This window comes from Balaenoptera ricei, chromosome 15 (assembly GCF_028023285.1).
Source record: "Balaenoptera ricei isolate mBalRic1 chromosome 15, mBalRic1.hap2, whole genome shotgun sequence".
Taxonomy (NCBI): Eukaryota; Metazoa; Chordata; class Mammalia; order Artiodactyla; family Balaenopteridae; genus Balaenoptera; species Balaenoptera ricei.
Genome location: NC_082653.1, coordinates 85030665 through 85048538, shown reverse-complemented (window position 1 = coordinate 85048538; position 17874 = coordinate 85030665). Strand labels below are relative to the sequence as shown.

Below are 17874 nucleotides of genomic sequence, written 5' to 3'. Positions count from 1 at the left end.
CCACTGGGCTTCCAGCTGAACGCCAGTATTAACTATGAGCCTCGTGATGAACCCTTTTGGATGTCTCAGCCCCACGGAGCCCTCAGATGATACAGCCCTGGCTAACATCACATGGAGCAGAAAGACCACCCAGCTGAGCCCAGGAAGCCTGCAGAACCGTGAGAAATAATACAGTATCTGTTGTTTTAAGCCACTGTTTTGGGGTGGATTATTGCACAGCAATTGTTAACTGCAACAGAGGGTGTTAGGAGAAGCAGGGGCCATCTAGAAGGACTCCTGGGTTTGTGTCTCAATGTCTCCATGTGGACGGTGCTGCCAGCCACTGAAGGGAGAAATCAGGAGGTACAGGCTTGGCCAGGGATTGAGAGCTCCGTGTGGCCTGATTGAGCTTTAGATCTTTGGAACATCCAAGTCTGGGAGACCAATGAGTCCTCAGGTCCAGGGCTTTGGGGAGATGCCTGGGTGGTGGCTGATGTCACAGGATGGATAAAGTTACCTGGGAGCCCTACCAGGCCCTACCAGGCCCTACCTGCAAGGGAGAATCCTAAGGGCATCACTCTGCCTTTCTACCATCTGGGGGCCTCACAAAGTCTTCATTTCTACAGTGTCTAAACTTTTCAATCTTGGAATAGTAGAAAGCCTTATCTCATAGAAAATCCAACCAGAGGAAAGAGTATGTGTTGGTCTCTTGCTTTCAATGTAACAAACATATTCCAACTGTCTACTGTATGCCAGGTTCATTCGCACATATTATTTTACCTGTTTGACACACAATAACCCAGAACAATAGACCCTCTTGCTCACATTCTAAAGGCAAGGAAAGTTGTCACATAGTAACTGGTGACTAGAATTCCAATCCCCAAGTCCTCACTGGAGGACCGTTGCTAGTTTCTGAAAGACGGCAGGCTGACTCAAAGTCTGACTTTATCTTATTCCCTGGAGATTCTCTGTTCTACCAGAGACTTCTGGGCTCAGCCAGCCAGCCCCTTATATGGCACAAATACAGCCCAAGGGTCAGCCCAGAGAGATATTTACCTGATTGCTAAGAAGAAGAATGACACCCTGCCCTACTGCCATTATTGTGACTAACACATCCCAAAGAGACAGGAAGGACTTCTTACCTGGTCCCTCTGTCTCACACTAGTGCCTAAAATAGGTAAAACCTTGAGTCCTAGCCTGACTCCCTCATAGAAACAACCTTCTCCCTACCTTTTGCAAACCCTTGCAGATATGATCATTATATGAAAAATTGAGACTAATTATACTCAGTAATTTGGGGGGTTAAAAAATTTTTCCCACTGTATTTTTTTCACTTGATAAGCCAGCCTTGTAAGGTCTGGACTGCTTTACAAAATTCCCCAAGGAAGACTCCTTTTCGTAATATTCTTGTCTCTATGTTTTCCTTTGATGTCTCCCAACACATATGAATTAGTCAGGTCTAGCTGGCTGCCAGCACAGAACGGCCAAGATGTGATATAAACCCAGAAAAGCAGAGTTCCTCCGTGACTTAGGGTTAGGGTTAGGGTTAGGACTCAGGAGGGAAACTGGCAAGAGCAAGGTAGGGGAGGGTTAGGAGAGGGGAAGGCGAGGATCAGTATTGGGCAGGAACCCCAGTGGCAGGGCCTGGCTCATGGGCCTTCCAGGGTCCACACTTGGCTGGCTTCAGGACTCAGGAGTCATCCCGGGGACAGCAGGCACAGAGGGCAGGCCTAGGTAGTCTAAGATGCTATTGGAATGGAGAAGTCAAGTAGGGGTGGGAGAGATGCTGAGAAATTCTGGGGAGAAGTCAGAGCCATATTGGGAGTCTGGGGCAAAGGGATGGTAATTAAGGCAGGGGGCTAGGCGAGGCCGCCTGGTGTAAGGTTGTGGACAGGGAAGGAGCAGACTCCGACAGACCCTGGAACCTGCCCACATTTAGCCGTGGAGCAGAGAACCCAGCATGGGAGTCAGAAGGATAGTGTCCCCCGAGATTGTTCATGGCTGGGCTTCCTGGTGGAGTTTTGTCCATACAAGTAAGGAGGCCTTCAATCTCAACCCTGCAGTCACCTTCAAGGATGCTGCTGGAAACCCATGGGTTCTGGGAGAGAAGATGGGGAGAGGACAGCTGTGCAAACTCCCAGGACTCCAGGAAGAGGCTCTGCCAGTGGAGACTCGGGGGTCTCTGCAGGTGGCCTTCCAAGGGAGCCGGGATGAACGGCGGAACTTTTGTGAATTTCCCATCTCAGCATCACACATGTCCTCCCAGTGCTAAGTGGAAATGCCACGTCCTGAAGATGATTGCTTAGATGTGAGATATAGATACATACATATATATATGTATATATATGTATGTGTGTGTATGTATATATATATATATATATATATATATATATATATATGTTTTCTACTGTTGGGAATTATATTGTTATATTGTTGGGAATTAAAATCAGATGTGTGCTCTCTATTTTTAAGTGTGACTGGTTGGTTTTTTTCCTGTGAAGCCCATCAGAGATCCGTGGTTCAACAGGGAATTCTTACAGCGTAAGGGAGAGGATGTGATGAAAATGGATCACAGCGCCATCACTAACATGGCCTCAGAGGTGTGTGAAACCACAACCACAAACCTTACCTAACCAGCAGACACACCAGTCCACCTACGATGGTGCGACCATTCCCGTGCAACCAAAGCACACCAACTCCTTCCCGCAGAGGACACAAAGTCCCTTTATCCATCTTTGGGTGCCGTCATTTCCCTTCTACCTTTAATTCTCTGTAACTTAAATACTGAGCTATGAAATTAACTACTATGACTGTATTTTATGTGAGACGGTAGAGAAATGGGAGAAGGAAAGGGAGACAATGGTTAATATGTAAATGAACAGATTCACATCAAAATAAGGGCGGAACGCTGAGAACTATTACAGCCCTGGTTTGTGCAGCGGGTCACGTGGTTGTAACTGTATTTAGAACTGCTTTCTTGCACACCCAGTGTGTGTTCTCTTTGCCCCCAGCAGGCCCCCGAGTGTGGCCTCCTTAACCAGAGACAGAAAAGGGGATTCTGGGAAACGTGGTTGGCTCAACCCAGCTGACACACAGAGCTGCCCCACTGGCCTTCCATCTGTACTGGTGAAACCCAGTTCCCTTTTCACATACATCTGTTTAAGAACAAAATCAGTCATTTAAGACAAATATTACGACAATGGCAGTACAGGTGAATATAATAGATACAATATGCCAGTGTCCAAGGTATGGGAAACCTGATCCACAGGGTTAAATATAAGCTTCTTGGCTTGAAAATCATGTGATTCCACAAACTGTAGCCCCTGCCCAGCCCACCCCCTCAGCCCAACAACTGTCTCCCATAGCACCTCCGTCTGGCCCTCGGGAAACCCTTGGAGTTCCTCATTCCTAACCACATCCAGAGCTTCTCCGGCTCTGATCCTTCACACACAGCGTGACTTCCGTCTGGATGCTTCCCACCCCACAGCCAGCCCCGCTGTCCCTCCAGCCCTCACCTTGCAAACACCTTCTGGGACTTCCCTGGCGGTCCAGCAGTTAAGACTCCAAGCTTCCACTGCAGGGGGCGTGGAATTGGTCGGGGAACTAAGATCCCACATGCTGCGTGGCCAGAAAACAACAACAACAAAAACCAAAAAGACACCTTCTGACCCAGGAAGACTTCTCCCGTGAAGCCACTTGGGTCCCCGTGGCAGAGCTCGTGGCTCTGTCCCCGCGGCCCATCCCATTGTGTCTCCCTCTCCCCCTGGGTTCTGAGCTCTTCAGCGATGCCTGTTCACCCTGCCGCCAGAACAACCTTCGCCCGCCCACCAGCTTCGCCTCCCCTCCTGTCTTGGCACCTGTCTGAGGTTTCCCAGGACCAGACCACGGAAGACCATTTGCGCACCAGTGGTTACTCAAGGAAATGCCGCCAGGGGAAGCTGGTGAGAGAGGGGGACGCAGCACAGGGAAGGGGAGTGAGGGGGAGGGAGGGCTCAGGCACAGCCACACAGAGGGAAGGAAGCTTCCATGGCATCCCAGGGCTCCTCAGGGGGAGAAGTGGTGCCACAGCCTTGTCCTGACCTGAGGAGGGAGCTGGGCTTTCACACTCCCACACTCCTCAGAGTTAGGAGCTCCGTCCCCTTCCCCCACAGGTGCTGCTGTGGGAAGCTAGGTGGGGCGGGATGGGGGGACCGTACGTCTGTAAGGACCCGTCCAAGGAGAGGTGGGCAGAGAATCAACATCTGTCCCGGGCCCTCCTTAACCCACACAGATCCACTCGCGTCCCATGAGAATTCCACTCTGGGTGGAGAACGCTGACTGGAGAAGGGCTGGTGGGGTCACGTACAGCCCCTGAGGCCCCAGCTGATGCTTCTCATCTTCCCCATCCTTGCCTTTAGCATCTCTGCTGGCCTAGGTGGCTTGTCTGATGGGGTTACTCAGAACTTTACCCCCAAGGGGCCAGAGCCCTTGCTTGAAAGATCTGGATACCCTTGTCCTCTCAGTGAATGGTTGCTCAGGGAAATGGACCCAGGTCTATTTGGGGGAAGGACCAAGGAAACACTACTCTATACGAATACTGGGAACTGTTGCATCGTAAAGTCCTTCCCCAGGGGGCCGGCTTCTCCGGTGATCAGTGGGCTCTGGCTCAGAACTGGCTCAGATCTAGGAACTGGGAAAGAGATTGTGACTTTCCATTGGGGAAGCTGACATTGGCCTTCAAGGTCACCGCTTTTTTTTTTTTTTTTAATATAAATCAAGCAATAGCCTAGTTGGCTGTTCACCCATCTTGTCCCTGGGAACACCATTGTCTGCTACCCATCACCATGGATCCCTTCAGGCGTGGGCCTTCTGGTCACCATCCCAAGCTTACTGCCCATTCCAGTAACTATGTCCGCCTTGTCCTGGTAGTTAAGCATTACAGCTGGCCGCTGCCACTCCAAGGATGCTGCCACCCTGTTGACACGAGAGAGAGTCCAGTTCCGTGAAGGCACTTCTAATGCCAGCCCAGGTCTACAGACAGCAGCCTCTGCTCAGCTCCTGAATGAAGCCAGTGCCTTCTCACCTGCACATTGCTTATCTCCTCGGGGAGGGAAGGTCCTCTGGGCTCTCCCAGAGCATAGTCAACAATGGGTTCTTTGGAATAAAACATCTATTTTCTCCAGACTTCCGATACTTTAACTCAACACTCTGCCCAGGCAGTCCTGGCAACCCCAGCTCACTTATTGTGGACCATCGTCATGTCCAAGCTTCCAGTGGTCATTTCAGCAGAGCAGTAGGACCAGCTCCAGGTGCCCTTGCCAGGGCACTACCCAGGGGGACACAGAGGTGTGTCTCAATCTCCAGGCTAATATGCCACCCACTCCCAGCCCCTCAACCTCCAGATCCACTCCTAGGTGTGCTTCCCTTGTTCCCGCCGGTAGGTATTAGCCAGGACTTGCAGGTCCTTTGGTGAATAATCCCTTCCCTTCCTTGGCGGAGCCAGCGCTGCCCCAGCCAGGCCGCGCCGGGCCTAGAACCTCATTATAGGAGGGCAAGTATTGTCTTGAAAGACATCTGCCTCAACCAGACCTCTGCATGGTCTCTGGACAAGGTAAGAGGCACAGCTGGTGTTTCTAGCAAGGGAAATCGGGTCACATCTGCTGCCCAGAGTTGAGGGGAATGTTGGGGCTTGGTGTTCTCAAGGTCATTGCCCAGATACCCCGATCCAAGCCAGAAGCTTCACTACTCTTGCATTACGCCTTGTGCTTAGTCCTTGGTAGTCGACGCTTGGCAGAAAGAACTGAGTCCCTTTAAATACTGCATGGAGGCCTTCTGATGGTCTCTCTGTGCCTTCAGTTGATAACTGTGGTCCCGAGCCTCTCTTTTACCCTCATCGTGGCTTTAATGGTGCTCAGCAAAACCAACCAATTCCACAGTACCTATAATAACCATTTCTCACATCTCTGAAGTGCTCGAGATACCGCATGAGCTGGGGCATCCCCTCTCACCTGGTATCCTGTCCCGTCCATCAGTATAGTGGCCAGGGGTCACCATCCACAAGGGGGCCCCTGTTGCTACAATGGGCGAGTGGTCCAAGCCCAGGGTCCCCACTTTAGACTCCACTTGCTAAGACCGCTGTCAACACCGTCAGTCTTAAGGTGGGCTCCCCAGGAGCAGACCTTGAAACAGGGTCTACGTGTGAGTGATTTATTAAGGCCATGGAGACGCCAAAACCGCCTTCCTCCAGCGTCCGCTCTCTGGTCCTCATTGCTCCCAGGAGGGTTTTACTGAATGAGCCCATCCCCCACCAAGGGTCTCAGGCTAGAAGGAAGGCTGTAGGGTGAGGAGCACTGGACACGGGCCTGAATACTGAGTCCCTTGCTTCTAGAGCGACCAGGAAAATGTGCCAGAGAAACGAAGCCCCATACAACCCAGAGGTGAAAACACAGGCAGGACAAGGTATTTCCTCATTTTTATTTATTTTTCATTGTTTGTTTCTCACTTACCAACACATCTGTAAAACGTAGCAGGCTCTGTTAGTAAAGGAGAAGCAGGAAGGACAGCAGGGCAGCATCTAAGGAGCTGCACGGGGGAGTCGAGAGCAGGAAGGGCTTGGGGGCCTGAGGTGACAGGTGCCCCCCGCCCCTGGCATCATCTTGCCTTCCCACAAGGCATCATGATTGCTGCTGCTTTGACTGAGCCCCAGATGTTTACAAAATTGTCATAAAGAGCATTTCTGTTGCCTCCAATCCTTGTCCCTGACATTCTCCCTCTGACTCCTGGCGATGAGGCAGGGTCTACTCTGCACAGCCTGGCCCGGGAGAACCTGCCCCTGCGTCTCAAGGCCCCGACCCCAGAGCCTCAGTCCCTGGACGGGCATCTGAGAAGGGAGGCTAGCGTGGGGCTACCCGGAGCTCTTTGGGAAGGATGGAGGGACCACCCCTTAGGACCTTGGACAGCACTCCCAGAATGCCCTCTGCTTCAGCGCCAGGCTTCTATTCAAGAGGCATTAGGGAGCGGCTGCGGGCATGGGAACACGGCAGCAAAGAGGCCTAGAGCCAGCCTGAGGCTTGCCTGGGTGGCCCTGGAGGGAAGGTTTCACCTTCGGCCAGAGTGGACTTCCTGGCGTTTGCACATTGACCCAGCGGACACTCGGACCCTGTGTTTATGAACACAAACATTTTAATCAGGATTTTATCCACCCTGATGAATTTTCATTCTAGGAAGTATTTTCAAGGCAAATGCCACTGAGGACAATTTAATGCCTTGATCAGTTTTCTACGTAGTGCAGATACATTTCCTTTTTTTCCCATGAAATAATTTTCACCAGGACCAAATCCTTTTCACGTGCGTTGTACCACGTATATCGGACTCCCTGGTCAGTGTTCGAGCTCTGTCGAACGTCACCCACTGTCTCGTCTTGTCATTGGAATTTTTCCCCTGCGGCTCTCATCTCCGGTAAGTCCAATTTTCCCAGGGAGGCTTCCCTGACCGACTTCTCACCCATCGGTACCCGATGCCGAATTTGAACCGTGTGCTGTTTGTACTGATGTGCAACATCCGTGCTGTTTTAGCCTCGTCGACTTTCTCCTGCGGAGTGTTTCTGAGGGTGAACCCGTCCGACCACTCAGTTGACCCGGGAGAAGGATGGCAGCCTTTTCCCGGCGATATTCCAGGACGTCCCGAGACCCCGGAACTGGGTCAGGACGTCCTAGCGGGCGCGGCGCTTCCCGGGTGGGGGGCAAGGGGAAGCGGCGCCCTCCCCGACCTCGGCCCCGCCCGGGGTCACGGCGCCTTGTCCGCAGCCTGCTCGGCGCGCGGGGCCCCGCCGGCGGCCGCGCGCGCGCCGCGGAGCAGGCCCAGGCCCCGGGAGCGCCCGGCGCCGTGCAGCTGGCGCTCGTGGCGGCGGATCTGCACCTTGTGGCGGAAGCGCTCGCCGCAGTCCTCGCACACGTAAGGCCGCTCGCCCGAGTGCGTGCGGCGGTGGCGCAGCAGGTTGGACGAGACGCTGAAGCGCTTGCCGCAGTCGCCGCAGGCGTAGGGCCGCTCGCCCGTGTGCGTGCGCTGGTGCTGCACGAGCGCCGAGCTCTCGCTGAAGCGCTTGGCGCAGTACGGGCACGCGTAGGGCTTCTCGCCCGTGTGGATGCGCTGGTGCGTTACCAGATTCGAGTGCTGCGAGAAGCTCTTGCCGCACTCGCCGCAGCGGTGCGGCCGCTCGCCCGTGTGCGTGGCCTGGTGCCGCACCAGGTCCGTGCTGCGGCTGAAGCCCTTGCCGCACTCCCCGCAGATGGTCGGCCGGTCCCGGGCGCGCCGCCGCCGCCGCTGCCGGGCCGGCGTCAGGGCCGCGCTGCCCGCCGGGCCCGGGATGGCCACCACCGAGGGCGCCGACACGGCCGGCAGCACCATGAGCTCCTGCAGCACCACGTAGCCCGGGGGCGCCACCACGACCGCGGCGGGCGTCCCCGGGACGGCGGCAGCGCCGCCCCCCGCGGCGGGCACCAGCTCCAGCTGCAGCTCCGGCGGCACGGGGGTCAGCTCCAGCTGCAGCTCCGGCGGCGGGGCCCCCAGCTCCACCGGGCTCAGCTCCAGCTGCACCTCCTGCTGCTCCAGCTGCTTCTCCAGCTGCTGCAGTTGCTCCTGCAGTTTGAGCTGCAGCTGCCGCTGTTCCTGCTGCCGCTCCAGCTCCTGCTGCCGCGCCAGCTCCTGCTCCGACCCCAGGTCCACCGGCAGGAGCTCCAGCTCCACCTCTTCCTCCTCCTCCTCCTCCGGCTCCAGTGGCCGGGGCTGCAGCTGCTGCTGCTGCAACTGTTCTTGCTGCTGCTGCAGCAGCTGCTGCTGCTGTAACTGCTGCTGCTGCAACAGCTGCTGCTGTAACTGTTCTTGCTGCTGCTGCAATAGCTGCAACTGCTCTTGCTGCTGCTGCAACAGCTGCTGCTGTAACTGTTCTTGCTGCTGCTGCAACAGCCGCTGCTGCTGCAATTGTTGCTGCTGCAGCTGCTGCAACTGTTCCTGCTGCTGCAGCTGTAACTGTTGCTGCTGCAGCTGCTGCTGCTGCTGTAACTGTTGCTGCTGCAGCTGTAACTGTTGCTGCTGCTGCAGCTGTAACTGTTCCTGCTGTGGTTGTAACTGTGTCTGCTGTTGCTGTAACTGTTCCTGCTGCTGCAGCTGTGACTGTTCCTGCTGTAACTGCTGTTGCAACTGCTGCTGTTGTGGTGGCAGCTGCTGAGATTGTAACTGTTCCCGCTGTTGCTGTGACAGCTGCTGTTCTTGCACTTGCCGCTCCTGTGATTGTTCCTGCTGTTGCAGCCGCTGCGGCTGTGGTTTCCGCTGCTCATATTGCACAGATTGGGGATTTTCCTGTAGTTCTGGCTGCTGTCGAGGCAGCTGCTGTTGCCCATCTTGCTGCTGCTGGAACTGTTCCTGCTGTTGCTGTGACAGCTGGTGCTCTTGCCTGTGCTGCTCTTGTAACTGTTTCTGCTGTTGCATCAGCTGCAGCTGTGGTTTCAGTGGCTCCTGTTGCACAGATTGGGGTTTTTCCGGCTGTGGTCGAGGCGGCTGCTCTTGCCCGTCTTGCTGCTGCTGTTGCTGCTGCAAGTTTGGCTGATGTCCTGACACTTGATCTCGTGGCTGCAGCTGTTGCAGCTGCTCCTGCTGTGGCTGCTGCTGCAGCTCTGGCTGCTGTTCTAACTGTTGGGGTTGCAACTCCTGCTGTTCTGGCGGGGCTCCCTCAGCGGTTGCACCAGCCCCCGTCGGGGCTGAGACTGCTGGCCGCGGTGGGCTGCTGTTCCTCTCCTGAGCCTCTTCCTCCTCCTGACTCTCACTCCCACCGCTGCCACCTGTAGTGGAAATGGCAGGAAGCCAGGAGAGAAAGATCTACAGGCAGCTCTCCGATCCAGACTCCCAGGATCTCCCCCCTTACCCTGCCCCGTGTACAGTCACTCTACGATACACTCCCGAGGCCTCAGCAGGGACCCCAAAACACTGGACCAAGTGACAATGGCGGCATGGTAGAAACGGAAATGCCCAGAGGTGCGGAGTTGGCTTGGAAGTGTGCCCCAGGGACAGCTGGTCACATCACTCTGGACCCCAGCCCCCTGACCTCTCCTCTGGGCCTTCTTCCACACAGGCTCCATGCCTTAGACCTTGGCAGTGACACCACCGTGGGTGCCTGCGGCTCCCCAACACCACTCCCTGAGAAGTCCTTCGGGCTTAACCGCCATCCAGTAGGAAACAGTGAAGCAGCCATTCCCACGGCTAAGCCACAAGCCCATGCTGAACTCAGACCTCAGTTAAGGTCACACCTCAAATAAATGGAACTCACCTTCTCTGTACATAATAAAGAATTTCTGTAAGGCTGCCTGGAAGTGTTTCTGTGGCAGTTTCTAAACGTCACCAAAGTGTCAGAGAGAACGCGAGGTTTCCAGGTCGGAAGTCCTCAGTTCAGAAAAACTCTACCAGTTAGCAGCTGTCTAACCTCCTGCAGGTTCAGGGCCCTCCTTGTCTGTAACATAGCTTAGGGACACCCACACCAACAGCTTGATGAGTGAAGCAGGAAGAGCCCTGACATTACCCCTAGCAGGTGCTTGAAAAATTCCTCTCCCTGTGGGTTTGGAATGGGTTTGAAAACTAACAAACAGTTTGGAAATACTGAGGATATAACTAGCTCCATCTGAAACAGTCCTTAGGCTGGAAGTGTTTTAGATTGTTATTCTGGGATGGAAAGGACCAACTCACAGCCCCAAGTCAACATGGCAACTGGCCAATTACTTAACCTCTGGGAACCTGAATTTCCCCATCTGCTAAAGGAGACAAATCCCTTTCAGGGAAATCGTGAGAATTAGAGGGGATAAATGTACAGCCCCAGCACGGTACAGGACGTAGTGTAAGCTCAGCTAAACAGGACTCATTCCGTTGCTGTTTCACAAAACCCACATGCAGTTTCTCACTTTGAGCATTCCTGCTGTGTTATCAGAAAATCCGAAGAGTCTTTCTCCATTCCCAAGTCGGATTTCAACATCTGTTCTTCCTACAATATCATCTTTTCAATTTTGTAATGGAAAGTAGAGGTTTGATTTTGTAAATTTTGTTTTCTGGCTACTTTTCCAGGAGTATATTGAATTAATAAAGCCAAGGGATATCTACATGTAAATAATTCCCTTTTAGGAAACTATTCCCAATAACCTTTGCTTAGACTAATGGACCAATGAATGCATTTTTCCTATACACTCACACCAGGTGGGAGTATGCAGGAAGGGAGGGAAGACAGCCATGAAAACCTGTTTTCTCGGCAAATCGAAGGTCACATGGACACTCCCTTCTCCCACCACCTCTGGGGGCAGCAGGGACACATCACACCTCTGTGTGGGTCCTCTCATTTCTAGGACAGTGCTTGACCATACGGCCACTCCCGACTTCTTATGGCATTTTAAACATTGTTAACAACAATGTTGTAGTAAACGTATACTTAAGTGTCACCTGATGTGTCTGCTCTCGTGAGATTTTTGTCAGTTAAATATTTAAGCCAAAAGAGTCCTGGGAATTCCCTGGTGGTTAGGACTCGGAGCTTTCACTGCTGAGGGTGCGGGTTCAATCCCTGGTCAGGGAACTAAGATCTTGCAAGCTGCGCAGCATGGGCAAAAAAAAAAAAAAAAAAAAGCCAAAAGAGTCCTAGTTAAGTCCACACATCCCCATCCAACCACTCCAGTTCCCTTGGTCCTTTTCATGCTCTGTTCAACCCTGCCCCAGCCCCTCACTCAGCACCCTCGAAGCCCAGAGTAGGGACTCGAGTCCCACGAGTGTGGCCACCATGGAAGATTCGCCCAGAGCAGGTCCCAGAGAGAGACGGGGTCTTGGAAGGTTCTGCAGGGCCACAGTTGCCTCTGGGCAAGAGGGGAGAAAGCTGGATGGAAGCAGAGGTCAAGGAAAAGTGGACGAGGTCAGAGGCCAAAGAAAAGCCACGCGGCCAATGACAAGAGGGCCCCTCTGCCGCTGAATTCGATCTGGGACCTTGAGTCTGGAGCCAGGGACAAGTGGGAGGAAAATGGAGGCTGTGTGAGCCCTGGGGAAACAGCAGAGGGTCCCAGCCAGCACTTACCCAGGTCCGGGGCAGGGGCTGAGAACATCTGCGCTGCCAAGCAGCCCTCACCAGCAAGACTGCAGCCTGAGAGAGCCACTGCTCTCTCGAGGTGAACCTGCCGATGTGAGTGGGTGCAGCCTGCCCTCCACACCCCGAAACTGCCAGGTGGGCGCCCCTCCGGACAGCAGGCTGCCCGCCACCATTCAGGGCTCCCTCCCAGCTGTGGCAGGCCTGGGCTCCGTCAAAGGATCCTCGCTGGGGACCTGAGGACCATCTCCTGGTTTAGGAGGTCGGAGGCCACCCCCCCAGCCCCTCACCTGAGAGGGTGTCAGGCCCTGAGCCCCCATCTTCAAGACACCGAAGCTCCAGCACGAAGGTCTTGGTTGCTGGCCCTACCTCCATCCTGGCAGTCAGACCGAGATCCCAGGGAGCCAGCTGTGCTGAGGAAGGAAGGAAGCTGTTCAGGTGCGTGGGAGTGCTGTGAGCCCCAGGCCCAGGGGCACCAACTCCCTCGACGCCCCCCAGAGCTGGCAGCTCACTCCTGCTGGAAAGGAGGACCGTGTGGTCCACAGCCAGGAAAGGGATGAGCAGGGGTGGCCTAGAGGCTTGGATCCCCAGCCCGTTCGCCTGCACAAGGAATCCCGCCTCTCCAGACTTTGTGCAGGGCCCGCATTCAGCCCCACACCCGGGGCAGCCCGTGCAGCTGCGCGTCACTGAGGGACGATACTAAGGTGGCTAGCTGCACTCCCAGAAGGGACATTTGGGGAAGTCTGCAGAAAAAAGAGAGACTTGTCCATCTCACACTCCCCTAGCCCCCTTCCAAGCACTGACAAGTCTGTTCAATTCCCTGGCTTCCTGCCTCCCAGGCTGCTCTGGGGGTTCACCCCACCTTCCCAGGCCGCCAGCAGACCAGCGGTGCCAGGCCATGTGGGTCGGTCCAGGTGCCACCTCAGCTCCCAGGAAGGCAGGTTTCCAGGGCACCACGACCCACGGAACTAGCGGGCTGCCTGCCTGGCCCGGTGCCCAGGCAGTCCTGAGGTCTGGAGGGGCCCCCGCCTCTCTCCTGCGTCCACCTTGGCCCCCGCAGAGGTGTGCCCATGTCCAGTCCTCCCTCCCCTCCTAACAGGGTGACTCCAGGTCTCCCTAGCCCTGCAGAATCCAGTCCAAAGCCTCTTTAAGAGAAGCGTCCCTAGGTTCACCCAGTGTCCTACCCACTGGGCCTCACCTGGTACAGCATTTCCTGCTCCTCACGCAGCCTCTGCACTAGGGGAGGTGTGGTCAGCAGGGGCTGGAAGGTGAAGGCCAAAGCGTTCAGCCAGCACCTTCCCGAGGCGCCTCCATCCAGAAAGTGCCGGGGAGGCGCCAGGCCACCCCGGGGCCTTTCTGGGCACTCAGGAGGGTCTGCCGCGGTCTGGTTGCCGAGGTCGCCCTGGGCCAAAAGAAGGGGGCAGAGCGGAGTTCAAGAGCAGAAGTTGGTGTCGGCTCCCTGGGGTGGGGGCTGGAGGAGGCCGAGCCCCGAACCAGCGCGGGGCTCAGGGCCGGCCGTGCGGGACCATCGCGGGCGCCCAGGGCTGCGGGGCGGCCCCGAGGGCGGCCCCGGTGGACGGCCCGGCCCGAGGTCGGCGGGGCTGGGTGCCACCGGCGTCTTTTCAGCCCGGGGCAGCGCGGGCCCGGCCGGGGTCCGCCGGCGGCCACAGGTGCCGGGAGCCCGCGGGCGGGCAGCCTGCGCCGGGCCCCGCGGGCGGCGGGCGCCGCGGCCGGGCCGGGGTCCCCGTTCGCTCGCCCGCCCGCCCGAGCGTGCAACCCGCCGGCCGTGCGTCCGTGCGGGCAGCGGCCGGGCCGGGGGCGGGGGCGGCGGGGGCCGGCACAGGAAGTCCCCCCGGCATCCGCATCCTGTCCCCCGCCCGCCGCCCGCGCGGCCCCGCGCCCCGGCCCCCGCTGCCGCGGCCGCCGCTGCCGCCGCCGCCGCCGCTCTAGGCAGCCGCGAGCTCGGTGGGCTTAACCCTTCCCCACCCGGCCACTCGCCCCGCCGCATCCCTGGGTGCGCGCGTCCGCGCCGGGGTTGGCGACTGTCGCCGCAGGACTGTAACGGGAGGCTCCCAGCTGGGGCCCTGCCGCCCCGTGAAGGGCAGGCACGGCCTCAGGGCGCCCCAGGCCAGGGTACAAATTGGGCTTAATTAGCACTCAATTAGATGACACTCAGTTAGTGAAGCCCCATCCCAGGCCGCCTGAAGAGGCCTCCCCCTCCTCACCTTGGACCCCCGGTCCTGGACCCTGGAGTGGCGAGGACAGGCCTGAGGGGGCGGGGAGTGTTGCAGCGAGGATGGTGGGCGTGGGTCCCAAAGGACCAGATGGCGTCGTAGGGGCCACCCTCGGGCCACCCTGGTCAGCTCGTCCCTCTCCGCGCCCGCTGCTCGCTTCCTCTGTGCACAAGGCCCCTTGCCCCACGCCCACCCTCTGCCCTCCCCAGCCCCTCCTCAGCAGCACCTGGCAGCGGCCTCCCTGGACGTGCCTAGCCACTTCCCGGCTGGTCAGGGGTCCCTCCATCTCAACATCCCATCCCTTTACTGCACTGTCTCTCTGATCTGGAGACGAGTTCCCCCTGAAATCGGGATACTCCAGTTCTCTCAAAACCCAAAGAGCTGGCCGTAGGGAGCTGCTCCTGGGGTGGACTATGGGAATGCCCCACTGGAGGGGGACACGAGCCCTCATGTGGTCACAGCCCCCTCCCCTCCTTACTGTCTCCATGCTCACATAGCTGCCACACATGTGGCCCCCTTGTTCCACTTCTGGATTCTTCCTGGCCCTTCAGGCAACGGAGTTTGGGGCTTCCCCTCTGGCCCTTGCCTGAACTGCCTGTACTCTGTCTGGCAGCTTCACCTCAGACTAGGAGCTCCAGAGGGCAGGGCCACATCTTCCTCCTCTGCGGAACAAGTGCAGTAAGAGCCTAGCTTTGGAGACAGAAAAATCTGGGTTCCCAGGGACTTCTTCCAGCCACGTAATGAGGCCAATTTTTGCCTTCCATCTGTGGGGTGGGGACTGCACCCCACTAGCCGTGTGTCTGAGGATAAGTGAGCATCTCCCTCCTGCACAGGGCAGGTGTGCACCTTCCGCTCCCCGGGGAGGGCCGAGGGCAGAGCTGTCTCTGCCTTCTCCTGCCTCTTGGGAGACCTCATACCCAGAGGATCCACTCACCCCGTGAATCTTTAACCTCCCCCTCGGCTGGCTGCTTTCCAACAGCATTTACTCACTCTCATGGCTCTCTCATCTTAAAAACATACAACCCCCTCTCTCTCCTGCCCTGGGTGCCCAAACTTCCCGGAAAGATGACCCGTAATAGTTCCATCCATATCCCCATTAGCCTGTCCCTCCTTCCCCCTCTGCAGCCTCGCCTCTGCCCCACCACTCCACCCAGATAGCTCCCTAATGTCACCAGGGACTTCCATGTCACTGAATCTCTCATCTCATTCCACCTCTAGGCAGCTTGGGACATCTCTCTGGTGGCTGCTGGGAGAACACCCTTGGCTCCCCCTTCCTCCTGATCTGCTGCCTTTTCAGGCTCTGCTTCCTACCACAGGCTCCTTGCTCACCTTTACATCCTGCAAACCTGCAGTAAGGTGTCTTCCCAGGTCAGCAGTTCTCTCCCTAAGAGCATCATTTCTCTGGTCCATAGCTGAGCACCGGCTCAACCACAGCCACCCTTTCTTCTTCGTTTTCCCTTTAATTTTTTTTTTTTTTTTTTTTGCCGCGGCTTAGGGCATGCAGTATCTCCGATCAGGGATCGAACCTGTGCCCCCTGCAGTGGAAGCATGGAGTCCTAACCACTGGACAGCCAGGGAATTCCCTCCCTTTGATTTTTTTTTTTTTTTTTAATCAAGGTAACACACATACCGAGCTGTGTAAGTCAAATAGTTCTACAAAATCTGTAGCAATAAGAAAAGTACCTCCTCACTTCTGAGTCCACTCCCATTTCTTCTAATATCTCTTGCCATATTTCTAAATAACATGCTTCTAATGCTATTACTTGAGTTTTCCAGTTTAGATGGTATCTATTGACATCCCACTTTGGAAGGTGCAGATTTAACTCCTTAAACCACACAAACACATGCATACTTTCCCTCTCATCCTCCTGTTGTCCAATCATTTGTCTGGCCTTTATCCCGTTTTCCGGGATACAGCTTCAAACCCTAGGCATTTCCTAGGTGATAGGAATGCCTTTGTTATTCCTGCTGGACCCCTGGATAGTTTCAGGGTGGGTGCTAGTCATACCCCGAAGACCAACTATGTGATTCTGTAACTGGGGCTTTGAGCCAGTGATATCAACCCAACCTCTGGGGAGAAGGTGGGGAGCTGGAGATTGAAGTCAGTCTCATGGCCAATGATTCAGTCAATCATGCCTAAGTAATGAAACCCCAATAAAAACTCTGGACACCAAGCTCAACTGAGCTTCCTGGTTGGTGATAATCAGAGGAGGGGGATGCGTTCTGATTCCACAGAGAGAGGATACAGAGCGCTCCATATTCAAGACTCTCCCAGACCTTGGGTCCCTTCATGGCCCATGGCTGGTCCTGATTTGTATCCTTTATAATAAAACTATAATCATAAGTATAGTGCTTTCCTGAATTCTGTGAGTTGACCTAGTGCATTATCGAACCTGAGTGGGTCATAGGAACCCCTGAATTTGCAGCCAGTTGGTCAGAAGGTGTAGGTGGCCTGGGAAACTCCAAACTTGCAGTGGATAGCTGAGGTCAGGGCAGTCTTGTTAGGGATCATGTCCTTAACTTGTGGAGTCTGTGCCAACTCTGGTGGTCAGTGTCAGAATTGCAGTGCAGTACCACACCTCTCAACACAATTTTATCAGTTTTGGTAAATCCATGTTTACTGTTTCCATAATTATATCTATACAAATGTTGTTCACTGCTCAGCCTAGTATTTTTCTTAGTTTCCTTCTTATACAACTCTTGGTTCTTCCTGGAATTAATCACTCCTTTTCTCTTTCTCTCCTAAATTTCTTTGATTCATTCTTAGAATCAACAGTTAGGTCTCCTCACATCTTCCTTCAGCTCTATACATGCCTCTCAACCCAACTTTCCACCTGGTGAGACTGGTCAGAAAATCTATTTGTTTCATTTTGTTTCCAGAGACATCCCTTCTGGAGCCTCCTTCCTTGGGATCCAAATTGCGCAGGTTGCCCTCAGGGCTGCTGCCATAAGCCTGAGATTCTCCACTGCCATCAATCTGGGACTTTCCTTTGCCTCTCTCTCTCTCTCTCTCTCTCTCGCATCATTCTGTTTCCTCATACCACGTCTTTCTCTTTCTCATCGTAGTAGAGACACTTCGTGCTCAACAAATATTCCAAGAGCTCCCCTATATTTCCAAGCCTTCCATGCAGTTAAATTGGGGTTAAATGAATAATTTGGCCAAGGGACTATGAAAGGAAGTGACATATGCTACTTCTAAGACAAAGCTCTTATGAGCTGGTGTGCTTCCTCCATCTCACTCCTCCGCTGCCGTGTGGCCTTGGAGGAGATGTGTTCCAGATGGTACAACTACAAGAGTGGAATCTCAGTCAGCCCGAGACCCGGAAAATCCATTCAGGAAAACAGCAGAATTCTCAAGTAATTAACATAACATTTAATACAGGAAAATGGTACAAACATGTTAAAAGGGTTTCAGTATTACAAAGAGGGAAGATGAGACCACCCAGAAATTAGCGCCCTTGGGGCTGGAGGAGCAAAGGGGAAAAACAATACTTCAGGGAGCTATGTCATCAAGCTTGTTGTACCCACTGTTGGAACTGTGAGGCCAAAACAACCTCATGAGCCCAGACCCACCAGCCA

The 17874-nt window shown here is 55.1% G+C and overlaps 1 protein-coding gene across 2 annotated transcripts; it reads right to left on the bottom strand.

Moving 5' to 3' along the window:
- Positions 1-6420: 6420 nt before the first annotated feature.
- Positions 6421-13715, bottom strand: ZNF853 (zinc finger protein 853). Of its 2 annotated transcripts, none has more exons than XM_059896237.1 (3): positions 13260-13715; positions 12352-12469; positions 6421-9794 (listed from the first exon to the last, which is right to left on the bottom strand). In XM_059896237.1, exons 1-3 carry the CDS (start codon positions 13269-13271, stop codon positions 7744-7746), a joined length of 2181 nt encoding a protein of 726 aa, XP_059752220.1. In that variant the 5' UTR covers positions 13272-13715; the 3' UTR covers positions 6421-7743. The 2 variants fall into 2 exon arrangements, with proteins under 2 accessions (XP_059752220.1, XP_059752222.1); XM_059896239.1 differs by having other exon boundaries at positions 12352-12474; positions 13260-13714.
- Between the last annotated feature and the right edge of the window lie 4159 nt (positions 13716-17874).

What these genes read in the sequence shown, in the direction of transcription:
- ZNF853 (XM_059896237.1), bottom strand. An exon ending in AGGGCCTGACACCCTCTCAG is followed by an intron (nt 9,795 to 12,351) that starts GTGAGGGGCTGG and finishes TTTCCACTACAG; the next exon opens with GTGGCAGCGGTGGGAGTGAG.